General features: G+C 42.4%; 1 protein-coding gene across 4 annotated transcripts in view; it reads left to right on the top strand.

Moving 5' to 3' along the window:
• FARP1 (FERM, ARH/RhoGEF and pleckstrin domain protein 1) overlaps nucleotides 1–17742 on the top strand; it is a 242542-nt gene that overhangs the window by 42910 nt on the left and 181890 nt on the right. For all 4 annotated transcript variants that reach the window (XM_084844710.1, XM_084844707.1, XM_084844708.1 and 1 more), the window contains exon 2: nucleotides 6131–6324. In XM_084844710.1, the coding sequence (XP_084700836.1) occupies nucleotides 6154–6324 (171 nt within the window). In that variant the 5' untranslated portion in view covers nucleotides 6131–6153. The remainder of the gene's footprint in view (nucleotides 1–6130; nucleotides 6325–17742) is intronic.

Here is a 17742-nt window from a genome sequence, read left to right as displayed (position 1 = left end):
TAGTAGACTCCATTATTCTTTGCTCATTTATTTTAACCTAGATGCTCTCAAGCGGGCTACCAAGCTCATCCTCCTGTATTTATGTGCAGAAATATGTATTTTTAACATATAGTGCAACCCCACCTCCCTTTCTTTTCTTCTTGTTCTTTTTGAACAAGTTATATCCTTCAATTGCTGTATTCCAGTCATGAGAGTCATCCCACCAAGTCTCAGTTACACCTATCAAATCATAATTTCTCTCCCATATTAAGAGTTCAAGTTTGTTCTGTTTGTTTCCCATACTCTGGGCATTAGTATATAGACATCAAAGACCATGTGCTTCATAATCTGGCTTTCTTCCTACATGTGTCTGAAGACTATTATTGGACGCTCTTAGAGCCTCTCTGTTGCGGTGCATGTGCCTTCGTCCATTGTTACCCACAACTTTACATCTCCCTTCCCCGTAGGATTCAGTTTAAAGCCCTTCTGATGAAGTTCTTCACGTTGTGGCCAAACACATTCTTCCCATCCTTTGTGAGGTGCAACCCATCCCTTGCCAACAGTCGATCTTCTAGGAAGTATAGCCTGTGGTCCCAGAATCCAAATCTCTCTCGTCAGCAGCACCTCCGTAGCCAGTCATTCACCTGGAGTATTTTTCTTTCCCTTTCTATCCCTCTTCTAAGTACTGGAAGGATGGATGAGAAAAGTATCTGGGCCCCAAAGTTCTTGAGTTTCCTTCCCAAAGCTTCAAAGTTTGACATGATTTCTTCATAGCTCCGCTTGGCAGCATCGTTTGTTCCCACATGGATGAGAAGAAAGGGATACCTGTCAGTGGGCTTTATGGGCGCAGGCAACCTTTCAGTCATGTCTCTAATCCATCCTGGGAAACAGCATACGTGGCAAGTCCACGGGTCTTTGCAACATACTTGGGTTTCGATCCCACACAGCAAGGAGCCTCCCACTACTACTACTCTTCTCTTGTTGTTGTTGTAGGCCTTGGTTTCATCGCCTTTGCTTGACTAACCTTCAGCCTCTTGCTCACTCTCATGCTGGTTCCCCTGTGATTCTTCCTCTGCAGGCTGTCCTCCAGTCTCATCCTCAAGTACCTGGAATTGGTTCCATAGCTCCACTGCCTCCAGTGGTGCAGAGTGGCTTCTAGTTCTTCTGCGCCTAACTGTCACCCTTTTCCAAGGAGTATCCTCTATTTCATTTTTCCTCACCTCAGCATTTTCCTCTTCTGCCTCAGCTTGCTGTTGCCCTTCAAGCTTCTGGTCTTCACTTTGCTGCTGTAGTTCCACCATTCTGTCCAAGAACTCTTCGTGTTCTCTTATTCCCTAGAGGGTCGACAGTCACCATTCCAGTCCTCTTACTTTTTCTTCCAGCAATGTGATCACCTTGCATTTGTTGCACATGTAGACCATGTTGTTCTCAGGCAAGAAAACAAGCATTGCACACACCTTGCAGGTCACCACCACTGGAGAGTCTTGTCCTTTCATAGCCTCTTTTCCCTTTTTGTGTCTAGCTTTCTTATTGTTCTAGAGTAGCCTGTGCCTGGTCCTCTACTCAGTGGAGGTTAAAAACAGAGTCCCACTGGTATGGAAGTGTGTGTTACAAGAAAAATAAAGTAAAAAAAATGTTAGGGGCCTCCCCCTTGACCTCCCCTGCTGAACTCCCCTGGCCAACTCCTGTTTGCTCTCCCTGTCCACTCACTCTGATAGCTCACTCTCTGGGAGCTTGCTTGCTTGCTTCTATAGTCACTAGACCAGCTGGAGCAGCCTCCTCTGCTCTGCTCTGCTCTCCTCTGCTCAGTTGGGAGGCGGGAAACAGCTGAAATGGACTGAAGGTAGGTGTCTATAAACTGAAATGCAATCTAGATAAGATAAGCTTATGACTGGCAGCCAAGGTGTCCAGGTCATTTAGGTTACAACAAAAATTAATTTAAAAATGAATGAAATAGTCAAATAGATAAACCTACACACGCGCACACACACACACACACACACGCACACGCACACACGCACACACACACACACCAAATATCAACTGCCTAAAAAGCTTAAAATGCCTATTAAAATCAAAAGATAGTCTGGTCTTCTAAAGGAGCCAACGGTATGGATATGAATCTAGTTTTCAAATGATGTTCAAGGGCAGCCTCATATAGAGCACATTACAGTGGCAAAGTTGAGAAGCTACCAGGGCATGAATACAGTACTGTGGTTCTTATCTGAGAGGCGATGCAACTGGCCCACCAACCAGAGCTGGTGGTACAGACTCCAGGCTATTTCCACCACCTGAGTATTGAGAAGCAAGGCTGGAGTTCCAGCTGCAAACCTGATCTTTCAGTGAGCCCCTCTCCCAGGACAGCTACCTTTTTTTTCATGCTTGTCCTTTATTCATACATTTCTGATCCCCGGAATCCTAGGGCTTGTTCAGACATTATTTTCCATCTGCATTGTGTGTGTACAGAGATTGAGAGTGGCCCTGAGGATGCCTATCTCTTCTTCCCCCACCCCACACCTCTCATCCTAAGTAGATGAGAATAACTGGAGTCTTGAGCTTCCATGGTTCTTTGAACATGGTCGTTGATCCCTTCTGACCCAGGAAGATTAAACAGACCTTAATGAGGGTTTAATCTGCCAGGATCAAGGGAGATCAATAACTGGAATCTCATGCTTCAATTATTCATGTGTTCCTGGGGAGGGAATACATGTGTTTGTAACCCTTTCCTGATCATTTCCCATGACCAATCTAGGGAGGAAAAAAATAAAACCCAATAGGCTCCTAAATGTGGAGTTTCTGGAGGTTTTCTGTGTTATATAATGCAAGGCTTGATGAAGGTGCCATTCTTTCAGTGATATCCTTGTTCATGGCTGTAGTGAAACAAGCAGGTATTTATTCCGTAGCCATGCATATCATTGGCTTCATTAAATACCCAGGCAGAAATTCATTCTAGTCTCATATCGTACTGATGAAGAATCTTTTCCTTGGTCTTTTTTTTTTTTTTTTAGTCATGCCTGGGTAGTTAATTAAGCAGAAAATAACAACAACACCCAGAATGCAGCCCTTAGTTTTTGAAATTAATAATGTATTTGTTTATATAAAGCATTTCTACTTAAATACATTTTTCAAAATAAAATAATTGGGAGTTATATATTTTGGCATATTAGGGCACAGCTTGTGACTTTCAAGGATAGTGTGTGCTACAGATTTTCCCACCACATTGTGATGGATAGTGCCAAGATCCGCAGACTTTGACTGGCTTTGGTAACCAGTGAAACCCTTGTGCTTTCCACCAACCCTGCTGCTCCCCTGAAGGGGAGGGTCTTGATTGTGATGTCACATTGGGTGCAACTGTGGGGACACATCATGCCCTCATCCACCACTTCTAATGCATTGAGAAGGTTGACCCCGTTGCACCAAGTCTTGGAGAGCTAGGGAAAGGACAGGAGGATCCCTGAGACCCTGTGCTGTCTACAGAAAGACATTGAAAGCAGCAGAATGAGGCTCAGCATGGAGTCAGGGAGATCCCCTACTCTTCTTCTGAGCCCACAGAAGGACAGGGAATCTCCCCAGAAAAAAATTGCACTTGCCAGTGTGAGCTGGTGACTATGCTTGTCAATTCCTGGATAGTAGATCAGTGGTTGTTTAGTCTTTTCTATATTTGTGTAACTCTTTGTGCATTGACATTGCAGAGGATTCTGGATTGTAGGTTTTAGGATTTTAGAGCATGCACACACTCAGTTCATGGAGGGTGCTGGTCAGACCTGTTGGGCGTCACAATCACCTCATATGAATTGATGTTGCCCCTTAGAGCAGCCCAACACTCCCAAGTAGCTGTGCACTGGAGAGAAAGGTCTGTAATGTTGAACAACCCTTCTATCAGGGAAACTTGTTCACCTTGCTAAGAACCTTAGCAAGGTGATGAACCCTTGCCAAGGTTCTGAGGATCCTCAGGGTTCCTTGAAGCACAGTTCATAAAACACTGGTTTGTAACATACTCAACACCTTATGAATTTGTGGTATGTATGTATACCTGTTGATTTCACAGTTCAGCACAGATGGTACTTATACTCTAGTAGTAGAATCTGTGTCTTAAGGTCAGTGTTTCTTACCTCCACCCCCACCAGACATTTTGTAGCATTATTAGTTTTATATGCAAGTATGAAATAATGACTCACATAACATTCTAGAAGCAGATATTTCTTGTCTGGTGTTCCTGGCTTATGATCCCCAATGATTGTAACCGTGTGTTAAAATGCATGGAATGACGGTGTCTATTATTATTATGTTTGTTCAGCCAGAAAGTTACATTCCTGTTCCTCCTGTCTGTTACATGCTTGTTACTGATCATTGATCAGGGCATAAAAGGCATGGAATGGGAGGGCAACCCAAAAACCCAACTAGACAGTAGCAGCAGGCTTGGTTGGAACTGGAAACTCAGGCTGTCAGATGAACAAAAGAAAAGAATGAAATAAAACTTTGAGATGATGTATATAGTTTGACCAAATACCAACAACCCTTGCATTTGGTATCAAACAATAAAGCAAGAAAATTAATGAAAGTAATGCTCTGTTACATCATCTCAACGACTGTCCTTCCCAGAGAAAATAGAAGAACTGTGAGAGTGCTGAACAATTGGAAGCTCAAGTAGCAATTCATTTCAAGTTAAGTCTTTGGATTATTTTGCTGCTCTTGAGTTTCTTTTTAACTATAAAATAATCAATTTTGCATTACTTAAGCAAGGAGGCAAACAGGGGGACAGCAGTATATATTTCAGTATGTTCTCTTGTGTCCTAAATCTGCATGAGAAAGCCAAGCTGCCTCTTTGATGATCTGAGCACTTTAGTTTTTCTGAGCTAATTCTATGGTGCCGATGTCCAGCAGTTTTTAAGTCCTATTATATCCAGCCATCTTGCTTTATATGTATGTAGCATATATATTGTTGAGTAGCTGTTGCTGTGAAGGTTGTTATTAGTGAAGAGATGAAAATCTTCGTAATTAATCAGCATTATACACAAATAGTTCGTCTCTTGGTGCCTTATGGGGTTTTTTTCTTTTGTGACTGACATTTTGTGTGTGTGTGTGTGTGTGTGTGTGTGTTGGGGGGTGGGGTACATTTTACTTCTGGAATTCTAAGTGAACTTGGACAAGTAGAATTTGTCCTAAGTCCTGTTTCAGTTGTGGAAAGTGGAGAGCCTTTAGCTTAGTCCTGCTTTAGATCTTTACATGAATCTCTTCAGGATCTGTGTGACTATATCCAACATATATATTGTCTTGGTCCTTCTTGCTTTTGGAGTGCAGGGAAATTAGTGAAACAGTTTGAGCTGTGGGATGGAACTGGCTATTCCTGTTAATTTCACCATCTGAAATTATATCAGCTAATGTGGCCCAGTTCGTAGAATCAAACAACCCATGGTTATTTGTGAGCACACGTCAGCCCCGTTCCTGGGTTGATGTTGTGATGTGTGAACCTGGCACTCTGGGTTGTTCAATGCTAAAAAACCCAGAGTGCCAGTTTGCATGTCACAACCACAACCCAGGAATGGGGGTGTCGTTGGGTTGTTTTGGAAAGCTGGTTCAAAGCAGAAGTGGTGAGTGGATGGGAGGCAGCATGTGTGCTTGCTTCCACATGGCCACACCAATTCCTGACTTGTTTAACCCAGGAATTGGTGTTACATGTGAACCAGGTCAGAATCTGGCTAATACTGTTTTTAAAAAAAATCACAGAAATAAAAGAGAAATTAAGGCTGCAATCTTAAACACACTTACTAGCAAAGTAAGCCCCATTCAAGAGACGGACTTATCTCCCAAGTAATCATGCAGAGGTTTGGGCAACACAAATAAAATACCAGGTCGTTCAAACACCATTGTAAAATGCAAAAATGTTTGTGGTCAAACATTGTGTGCATCCCTTAAGTGCTCTAGAGCAGGGGTGAGGAACCTTGGCCCTCCAGCTCCTATCAGCATCAGTTAGCATGGCTAATGAGTAAAGATTATGGAGGGCCACACATTCCGTATCCCTGCTTTAGAGGAAAATTTGTTTGTTTTTTATAACTAAAATATGATGCAAAGTAGTAAATTCCTGTATACCTTGATGTCTTTGAATACTTTTAAGTAATGTGGCTTCATGTTTTCTTTGTCCTGCTATCAGAAAGAGAAGTTGTTTCTCCAAACATGGGTGAAGTGGAGCAGAGGCCAACAGCAGGATCCCGGTTAGGAGTTCAGGAGAATGCTGGGATCAGTACTCTGGAACATGGACAAAAGCTGCCCACGACACCTACAGGAAAACTTATTTCTATCAAAATCCAGATGCTGGATGATACACAGGAAACTTTTGAAATTCCGGTAAGGTGATATTCAGAGTCTCTGGTTCATGGCTTGGCTGGTTACAATTTTATAGTGACCACTATTTCTTTAATGTCTGTCTTTAACAATGGATTGAAACTGCAATAAGAATCTAGTTATTCTCTACGATAGCATCATGAAGTCACTGAAACCAGTAAACTTTTAAGTTGCTACTACATAGTACTTTCTCCCAGTTCTAGTTGCAAACAATTAAGTGCAAAATAGTGGGGTGTAACCTAATTAATAAGCCCCATTAATATTAATGGAACTAAATCTTAATATTTTCTATTTTCATGTATTAGCCCCTTTGACAGCAGTGGAGTGGAACTGGTTTAAATTTTACTTCAGTTTAACTGTGTTATAAGGAATTGGTTTTTTTCCAACCCCTCCACCCCCCCAGTTCTTAACATAATAGTTGTGTTCTCATAAGCGCCTCACTAATGAGTTGGTTTTCATTGCCCTGAAAAAGATGGTTACATAACTCATCAGTGTTCTGAGGGCCCCGTCTTACAATGCTCCTTGTATTTGGATACAGATGCAAAATGCACACATTGTGAATTAGTTGTGAATGGAACATGTCTTGATCCGGAAAGGACTGAACTCTTTTTTTACCATTTGCTGAGACAAGTGGTGATTTAAACTCATGTGTGGTCCTTAGAAATAATAGTGTCAAGTATCATGCCCATTACATTATGTGTAAAGGGATACATCTACAGAAGTATTCAAAGCACATTTTGGAAAAACTTGTACAAGTGTTGACTCCTGCAGAATTTGTGGGGTTGAATGATGGGAGCAGAGGACTCTGGTTTTTCTTGTCCCTTTCTCTCTTTAACTCCCTCACCAATGATGTCTTTGTGGAAGAGAAAAGAAAGGGGGGGGGACATTACTTTCACTCTTCCAAGTCACTCTGGAGGGGAAGGAAACTCAACCTCCTTCCTGAGGCAAATAATAGAAAGAGGGCTACTTCAAGCAACACAAGGAAATGCCTGCATCTGGAGCTGGTTTGGCAAAGGTAGATAAGGGCATAATCCTATGCATGTTAAGACAGAAAAAAGGTCCTACAACTCCCAGCATTCTCTAAGCAGCCCTGCTGGCTAGGGAATGCTGGGAGTTGTAGGACCTTTTCCTATCTAAACATGCATAGGATTGTGCTTTTAGACTGTATCCCAAATCTAGGCTCCCAGTCTCACCTAGATGGGGTGAATGATGAAACAGTATGATTGCAAGTGTGGCCTCCTTTGTTATTCATATATGTTGAATGCTTTCTAGCAGCCTCCCCCAACCTAACACACTCCAGATGTTTTGGAGCACAGCTCCCAGGATTCCTGTCCATTGGCCATGCTGGCTGGGGCAGATGGGATTTGAAGTCTAACACATTTGGAGGACACCCAGTTGGGGAAGGCTGCTTTATAGTAACAGGTAGATTTACCCTTCCTTAATTGTTTGGAGTAGGCAAATCAATGTTTGAAAAGTTTCTGTGCCTGCACGGTAAGAGTGTGTGTGTGTCTGGAAAGGTGATGGAGTGGCTTTTTATCCAAATAGGTTTTTTGTGTTTGCATGGTTCTAAGTTACTGAAATGTTAGAAGTGTATTCTTTCACTCTCTCTGTTGCTGGCTTACCATGTGACCTTAGGGCAGTTGATTAGTCTTACAGGATTGACTTTCCAGCTGTTCCAAACAGGGATTTGCTTTTGTAGTGGTGTTGCCATTTTAAGGCATTCCTTGTCACTTTTTAACATGGTGATCTGTGGTCCCACTATGCCACCATTAGGCTAACACCTAGTCTCAGTCCTATGTTCAACCAGCAGCAGAGTCAACCACATAATAGCTGTAGGAACAAAACCTGATTTAGCCATTCCAGGTGTCATCCCTGGAACCATTGCCACACAGCAGTCATGAAGCTGCTCACTGATGATGCAAGAAGGCATCAGTCAATACGTGCGTTAAAAGGAATGACACCCTATTTAGTACCCGCCCATGTTCCTCATGTAAAGGCATGAGCATGTTCTGAGTGATAGATGACCGTGATGAAGCTTACCCAGAGAAAAACTGAAGTCCTGCTGGGGTGCCAGTGATTCCACACAGGCAATGCTAATGCCACACAGCAAGCTTTTACTGGTGCCTGTAAATCTAATTCGTTCATTCTATACAAATGGTGCTTTGCCCCAGCTTGGGACTTCGGGGGTAGCACAGGGGCATATTATGGCCAGTAAATTTGTGGGGGTGGGGGTTGAGTGCATAAAGCCCATAAAAAGTTTTTATTGTCCTGTTGTCAATTGAATGCTACTTCAGGCGAAAGGTGAGGCAGATAATGCAGTTTATAAATAATCAAATAAGGGTCAAGGGAGGTGGCTGACACGTTTGCTTCCTAATCACTGGTGACTTCACACAGGACTCTAATTAACCTGTAGCTTTTAGTAGGTACGTAGGGCACACACAGCTTTACCATGCTACCTTGTGAACTTAGGGTGCAATCCTATGCATATTTAGACAGAAAAAAAGTTCTACAAATCTCAGCATTCCTGAGTGAGCATGGCTGGCTGGGAAATGCTGGGAGTTGTAGGACTTTTTTTCTGTTTAAACATGCATAAGATTGCACCCTAACTCTTTTTAGCTGCAGCTCTGATACATGTGCTGTTGCCCATTGTTTTCTTTCAGCAGCGTCTGTAATCTCAACAATTTCTCTCTCCCTCCTCCCCTCCCCCCAATTACTTGGCTAATAGCATCTTAGGTTTGTCACTCAAACCTTCAGTAATTGTCAGGTGACATCACTGCTAATTCTTGATATTGTTATCTTCACCAGTTAGCCTTGGGTCAGAGCTGTTTTTCCCTCTAGTTAACAATTGCTCTGTCACACTCTGCCACTTCTCTATTGCCCTGTCTATAAAATCCTTATTTCATCCTCTTCATTTCCTATCTTTTAGGATACAGCTGCCAAGTTGTGCTACTCATTACTGTTAAGTCTCTGGGTTGATATAACTCTTCTTGTGAAGCATGAAGTCTAGCATCTAGCAATCAAGTAGGATTGATGTAGGCTTATTGAGAACCAGGTTCTGAGAGGCATCCCAGTGTCATTAGGCAGCTGCTGAGGCTCCAGCAGGACCCACCACAGACCCTCGACTCTCCTCCACTGAGGAACAATATTGTCCTTTCATAGTTTCATAGTTTTTTAAAAACTATATGGCTGGGTCCACGCAACATGACAAGCTGGAGTTTAGGGTTGAGTATGGATTGTCATTGAACTGTGGGTTGCCAGTGAATCATGGGTTTTTAACCACAAACAACCCACAAAGAGAATCCATGGTTTGTTGTTGGGTTGTGAATGGTGGGTTGTTAGTGGCTAACAAACCATAGTTTGTTAGTGCAACTGAGTTCACACAACACAACAACCTGATTCAACAACAACCCTTGATTCAAGAGCAAGCCATACTCAACACATAGCCCATATTCTGGCTTGCTGTGTTGTGTGAACTAGGTCAGCGTGATGCACTAGGAGATTCAAACTAGGTACTCTGGCAGCAGGACCGAAGGCTTCTTACTCTGTGTGCCACCAAAGTTAATGCTGTTACCCTCTCAGCAGATGACACAGTGTCTGGTGGGATTCAATCTGGTCCTATTAAACTTGCCAACCCTGTGCTGTCTCTTTAGCCTGAGCAATTTGTTGCTCAAATGCAGATGTAGATTCATACTGCCCATCCTTCCTTACCTGCTTGGCTTCCCTCCCTGCTTGTACATAAGAAGGGCCGCAGGGCACATATTTTGCATTCAGAAGGTCCCAGTTTACATCCCTGGCATCTCCAGGTAGGGCAGAGAAACTCTTGCCTGAAACCCTGGAGAGCTGCTGCCAGTTAGTGTCGACAATACTGGGCTGGATGGACCAAGGCAGCTTCCTATATACTTCTCTGCTTCCAAACTCAGCTACTAGCTTGCCTCCAGACTGCCACTCCAGGTGGATGAAGCCCATATTTAACAGATGGCTTCCTCATAGAAGACTGTATTACACACCATGGATTTGCTGATGCTGATTTGATTGAAACTAGGATGGCAATACATTACCTGAGGTCAATGCTTTCTTCTTTTATGAAGACTTTGGGAGACGTTAAATTGTATTAAAGGAAATAGCAGAGGTAGTAGTTTCTCTTTGCCAGTCAGAAATAGGCAGTTTTAAATTAAATATTTTTTCCAAGGCTTTATAGCAGAATGTGAGAGAAAGTTAATTACCTTTTCCCCTTTTATTCTGCTTTTGGGGAAAATAAAGCATTCACTGAGCCCATAGATTATTTATATTAAATACATTGTCTGGTTAATCTTAGTTACTCTCCTCCACATCCCCTCTCCTTTTGAAAATAGGTCTAAGATTCATTAAGGCAACAGACAAGCCTCTTTGTAGAACTGCCTTTTTCTTTCTTCTGTATTTCTTCACTCTTCTTTGCAAAGGTCATGTTCAAGAAGACATGTGTGCTCTTTAGCCTCCAATATGAGTGTGCTCTCACTAGTTACTTTACTTTAATGTTATCCTCACATTAAGATACAGTTAACCTATCTATCTTTATGGCTAATGGGTTTTTCAGGATTTGATTTTGGATGTGTGTTGGACAAAAACATTCTTCCTTATAAAGATGCTCTGATGTGCATTCCCAACCTAGTCGCTCTTCTCTTTCCCCTGCCCCTCAGCCCTCTAAGGCTTCAACCATGTTATTTTCTATATGCCTCTATTCAGGCCTGACTTCCTTCAGGTGAGGCTAAGAATGTAGTAATGGATATAATTTTAAAATTCAAGATTGGGGATATGGAAGGAGATCACATATAGAATAGATCAGGCGTGGGGCAATGACACTGTGACCCGGTTTGCATGACATGCTGGGCTCATTCGGAGTTTTTTTTAACCCATAATGAGCTGTGGTACATGCTGGGCGACATTTTGAATATGTAACCCCTGATTGGGGAGAAGCGGGTTGCCACGTCGTGCAAACCTGGCCACTGTGGGCTATTTGAGGGCTACAAACAACCCTTGCATAATCTTCAGTTTGTAGTAGGGTTATGAGATGGTTTTTAACCCTCAGATAACTCATGGTTGCGTGGTTCACACAACACAGCAAACCTCCGATTGGGGGTTGCATATTCAAAATATTGCCTGGCACACATGTCATGCAAACTGGGCCTAAGGGTTTCCTCTCCCCTGGCTCGCAGTTGAGATGCTATGATGCTGCACTGTCAGGGGAAAGCGCTGGTGGGATAAATGTGACATGGTTTTATGACGATGGAAAATATATAACATGCCTCTAACAAGACTGGAAACTTATTTCAGTCATATGAAGGATCCATAGCATCCTGTTAAAAGCAACATTCCCAGATAAATAATTTGCACAAAAATAGTCCCATCCCCCCACTTAATATAGATCAGTGGTTCAAATACAGAATGTTGTCCCCAGAGAAGCTTACCTGGTGCCGACTCTGATGTCCTCTCAGAACCTAGCTGTTTTCAAACCAGTTTTAAAGCTGGCTTTAGTGTTTGTAGTTCTTCCTGTAGTTTCTGTAATTATGTTTGTATTTATGTTTTATGTATTTATGTTTTTATTGCGTCTGTTTTCCATTACTGAAGGGTAGTTTGTAAATTGACAAAAACAATGGGTCCCCAAACTTTTTGGGCCAGTGAGCACATTTGGAATTTTGACAAGAGTGTCTCAGAAAATGGCTGCCATGGTGGGCATGGCTGGTCACAAAACACCCATTTCCTTGAAGACGAACTGGTGGGACTAAAAGAAAAGTAACTTGCCCATGAATCTTAAGTACAAGGCAGTGGTCGGGTCTGAGCTCCAAAATACAAAACCACTGTTTTCAGCCCACAGCTCCAACATCCATTCCACGGAAGGCAAACTGGTGTGGCTCAGAAATAAGTAACTTGGCTGAGGAACTGCATACAAGGGAGAGGTGGTGAGGATTGATATCCAAATGTTTACATCACATACTTGCCTCCATGAAACACAACAAGATATTAGTTTCACAGAAGGTAAACCGATGATTCTCAGGGAATCACAAACACACAGAGAGAGGGGGGGGAGGGGGAGAGAGAGAGAGAGAATACGCACCATGTCAAAACAGCCATCCACCATTTTTATTTTGTTTCTGGGAATCAAAGGCAGTCTTAGAAATAAAGATGGCACTGGAGGCCGGCACTTCACATTGCAGCATGCCAGCATCTCAGCATTTTTTTTAATTTAAAAAATCTTTTAAAAATACAATAAAAATCAGGAAGAGCCTGGAAGGCACCAAGAGAGGCGTCCATAAAATAAACAAGATCAGTGGTAAATTTATCATACAAGTCTCTCTCTCTTTTCTTCCAAGATTGGTAGTTCTACATCAAGGGGAAAGCATCAGCCAAGGGAGCTGTGCAGAAATCAGAAAACAATATTTTTTAGCTTTCTCTGCCTGCTCTTAACTGCGACGTGAGTTGCCCTTCCTTCCAACTTTGGAAATGAACAGCAGGTCAAGTGTCAGCTATTAATCATTCTAAGCCTTTATTCTCCATGCCTGAAATTATGTGGCAGTCACTGTCAAGCCTATTCCCAATGGAAAGTAGGAAATTTAAATATTCACTGAGTGATCCCAACAGCTAAGCTGCATCTTGAGAAATTAAGAAGAGACCGTGACATTTTTCTTCCATAACTAGTACTGAAATACTTTTAATTCCCAGCAGAAGACATTTGGCACAGTCTTTTAAAGGAGTTTTAGCTGAAACATAATTAGATTGTCTTCATTGAAATATGGGGATTTTGTGTCTCTTCTTTTATAATATTAATATTTTCTCGTAATGAGAAAACATGGGCTCAGTATCGAGCAATTTGACTGCTTAACTGCATTGGATACAGCCTTATCTTAAATTAATTTTATGAGCAGGAATGAACTTTAAAACTGGCAGTTGAGAAGGATTTAAAACCTTCCCATCATGGTTCTCAATGTTACAAATACACCCCTAGTTTTTCTTCGTCCTGGTCTCAAAACATACCTACATTTGCAGTCCTAAACATGTTTACTTAACAGGATGCCCCGTTGAACGCAGTGAGACTTTAATTCTGAGAAAATGTGCATAGGACTGTGCTGTAAGGATCATGCTAGACCTGGAAGGAACTATCTATTCTGCAGCAAATGTATGTTCATGCCTGAATGGTCCAGATTTCCCAGACACACACATTGGTGTTTAAAGACATGTGGAAATAAAATACGCGTGCATACTTGGTGGAGCATACATATGTCATTATTTGTCCTTCGTATGTAGTGCAGGAACATTCCGCGTTGTTGTTGCTGTTGTTATTTCTATAAATTATATTCAGTCTTTTTAGACTGAAATGCACTCAAGGCAGCTTACAAATGTCAGGTTTAAAAAATAATAAAAACAACATGGTGATTTAAAACAAAAGAACAGAAGTAGCAAAACAGGTTTGAACACAGCAGTATGGCAAAAAGTTCAGTGCATATTTATTTATTTATTACATTTCTATACTGCCCAACAGCCGAGGCTCCCCAGGCAGTTCACAACAATTAAAACTATAATAAAATACAACATGATAAAATATAATATAAAACTTAAAAGTAGCATGTAAATCCAAAGTAAAGTCCAACCGCAGTCACAGCCCAGGGAAAACCTGGGTGAAAAGGTGCATTTTTAGGAGGCATTTGAAATATGACATATTTTCTGCCTCCTGAACTGCACAGGTAAGGGCTTTTCAGAGGGTGGGTGCCGCTACAGAGAAGGTCTGCTGTCGGGGTTCTTCATGGCAACATTCCTCTCATTTTGGAATAACTAGCAAGGCCTCCTCTGATCATCTTAAATGTCACCTGGGTATGTACAAGGCAAGGTGGTCTGCTAAATATCCTAGTCCCAAGTTTTTTAGGGCTTTGCAAGACAATAACATAACCTTGAATGTGGCTTAGTAGCTAATAGGCAGCCAGTGCAGTTCTTTTAACACAGGGGTTATGTGGGCATAGCTAGGTGTCCCAGTGAGCACCCTAGCTGCTGCATTCTGCACTAGCTGCAGCTTCTGAACCATGCGTGAAGGCAGCCCCACATAGAGCGCATTGCAGTAGTCTAATCGTGACGTTACCAGTGCATGGATCACCATTGCTAGGCTATCCCAACCACCAAAGCTACCCGGGCCTCCAGTGACAAAAACGGATCCAGGTGCATCCAAAGTACAGACCTCCTCCTTCAGAGGGAGTGCAACCCCCCATCCAGAACAGGCAAACACCCCAATTCCCAGACCTGGGAACAGCCAACCCATAGATAGGGTCTCTGTCTTATCAGGATTCAGCTTCAGTTTATTGGCTCTCATCCAAGCTATAACTCATCCAAGCTATAACTGCATCCAGGCACCGGTTCAGAACATGCACAGCCTCTCCAGATTCAGATATAACAGAGAAATAGAGTTGGGTGATGGCAACATACTGGTGACACCTTGCCCCAGATATGCATTTCTTTGTGTTACAAAAAGTTGACTGTTTTACTTTGTCTTAAAGGTGAATTTCCTTTCAGGGTGCCTGTGGCCACATCAGCAGGCAAATTGCTGACATTGACATTTGCATTATGCAAGGTATGTCCAGTAAAAGAATACATCGAGCTGTAAAATCAGCTCCCATGTTAGTAGGAAAACATATTGAAAATGAAAGACTGATTTATTGTCAAATGTGAATGTATCCAATACTGGCATGCTTCTCCCCCCCCCTTTCACACACACTGACACACACATATATTTTTACACGCTCAGCACGTGCAGACAAGAGGGCAAAGGGATTTTCCCTGCCCAGCACTGAGAGAGGCTTCCTTTCTTGGCTCTGGGCAGGGGAAAAGAGCTTATCTCCGATCTACTGCTGATTGGACTTGAGCGCTTTCCCCATGTTCCAGAGCTGGGACAGGGGAAAGGGCTTATTTCTGATCTGCTTCAGATCCGCGAGACACCCTTTTCCCTTTCTCAGCACTGGGGCAGGAGAAAATGGCAGGGCCTTGGGGATGGGGGAGGCCCTAGGGAAGAAGCTTGGTAGGCCAGATGGGGAACTCCCATGGGCCACATTTGACCTGCGGCTGGAGGTTCTCCATGCCTACTTTACAGAAAAGGAAGCCTTGATTGTCTGGATTTGCAAAACAATGTCACTGTTGCAGTACAAATAGCAAATGTTCAGTTGAGACTTGTGCCAGTTTCCTTCTCAGTAGCCTAGTGCCAGATAGAAAAACCTGCATAATGCGATGGGAGAAAGCATTAGCCATATTTTTTCCATTTCTTTCTGCTGTCCCCTTCCTATCATGTGACCTCTATCTTAAGTCAGCCCTTTTAGTAGCTTTTCTGAGTTGATTTTGCTGCTTGGTTTTGTTTTTCCTGATCCATGTGGTTTTCATTAAATGTATTTTTTTTTTAATAAAAAGAGTATTTGTTTATGTGAATACTGGGTACTATTTAGTGAGAAACCTCATTGGGCTCATTGTTTTTCAGCTTGATTTATTTTTTCCTCCTGTACTTGTGCTGCCCAGTTTTTACATTTAGCCAGAAACTTGCCTTCAGTTTGGTCCCCTCAAGTCTTAACAACTTGATTTCTTTATTGAATGTGTGTGTTAGAGACATGCTCTTAAAATTTAATTCTCACACACCTTTTCATTATTAGTTATGACTTTTTATCTCTGTGTTACATTTCCGCTCTTAATATTTTAAAATGCCTAAATTGAGGCTGGAAAAATATTTCACATTCCTAGATGCCAGCATCATATTTTTGGACACCAGGCCTGTATAGGGCTAAAAAAATAAATTGCATTCCTAGCTGTCAGCAACACATTTCTATGTGCCTGGCTATTTTTTTTGCCCTCCCTGCACCCCCCAACTCCCCACTTGCAAGAGGTTCAATACAACAGCAACAAAGTTGCACCAGAAATTACTGATGCCGCCATCATAGATTCACTTGCCTGGGACCCGCTGAAATCAGTGGGACTTTACTTCTGAGTAGAGATTGGTCTGACAAACAAATTGAACAAATCCTTTGGTCCATGCATCTGTATTTGTGAACCTGGAAGCTTTAATTTGAAACCCACTGAGGTAAGTTCATTGTGTGGTATTCCTCACAGGTACATGAGTGGTGCCTGTAAATTTGTTTTCACATCCTGTGGCATCCTACTGTTTTGAAGAGCTCAGGACTTAATCTGAGAGACCTAATGCCAGTGCACTTCATGGGCACAATGGGTGCTTATTTCCATTGGTTGAGAGCAGCCTGTGCAATCCTATGCATAGCTTTCCTGACCGTAAATGCTTAGGTGGCTTCCCTGGCAGGGGCCAAAAACAACTGACTCTATCTCCGATACCAAGAATAGTATTTAAATTTAGTAGCTGCAGTTCAAACCATTATTTGTGCTATGATAGGAAAAGCAGCCCCTTCATGGATCACTGCCTTGTTGTGGCGAAGGGGCTTGCGTAACTCAGTGAAGCCATAAGCTATGCTGTGCAGGGCCACCCAAGACGGACAGGTCATGGCAGAGAATTCTGACAGAATGTGGTCCACTGGAGAAGGAAATGGCAACCCACTCCAGTATTCTTGCCAAGAAAACCCCATGGAACGTATCACAAGGCTAAAAGATATGACGCCAGAAGATGAGCCCCTCAGGTCGGAAGGTGTCCAATATACTACTGGGGAAGAGCAGAGGGAATTTTCAAGTAGCGCCAGAAAGAGTGAAGCAGCTGGGCCAAAGCCGAAAGGACACTCAGCTGTGGATGTGTTTGGTGGTGAAAAGAAAGTCCAATGCTGTAAAGAACAATATTGTTTAGGAACCTGGAATGTAAGATCAGTGACTCAAGATAAGCTGGAGGTGGTCAAACATGAGATGGCAAGACTGAACATCGACATCTTGGGAATCAGCGAACTAAAATGGACAAGCATGGGTGAATTTAATTCAGGTGACCATCATATCTACTACTGTGGGCAAGAATCCCTTAGAAGAAATGGAGTAGCACTCATAGTCAACAAAAGGGTGGGAAAAGCAGTACTGGGGTACAATCACAAAAACAATAGAATGATCTCAGTATGAATCCAAGGCAAACCATTCAACATCACAGTAATTCAAGTCTATGCCCCAACCACTGAGGCCAAAGAAGCTGAGGTTGATCGGTTCTATGAAGACCTACAACACCTTCTAGAACTAACACCAAAAAAGATGTCCTCTTCATCATAGGGTATTGGAATGTTAAAGTAGGAAGTCAAGAAATCACCGGGATAACAGGCAAGCATGGCCTTGGTTTACAAGATGAAGCAGGACAAAGGCTAATAGAGTTTTGCCAAGAGATCATAGCAAACACTCTTTTCCAACAGCACAAGAGGCGACTCTACACATGGACATCACCAGATGGTCAATATCGAAATCAGATTGATTATGTCCTTTGCAGCCAAA

The sequence above is a fragment of the Heloderma suspectum genome, chromosome 3 (genome assembly GCF_057233095.1).
Source record: "Heloderma suspectum isolate Gila_16-S chromosome 3, 16-S_ref, whole genome shotgun sequence".
NCBI lineage: Eukaryota > Metazoa > Chordata > Lepidosauria > Squamata > Helodermatidae > Heloderma > Heloderma suspectum.
Note: the sequence above shows the minus strand (reverse complement) of the source record. Positions and strands in the feature narration are given on the sequence as shown.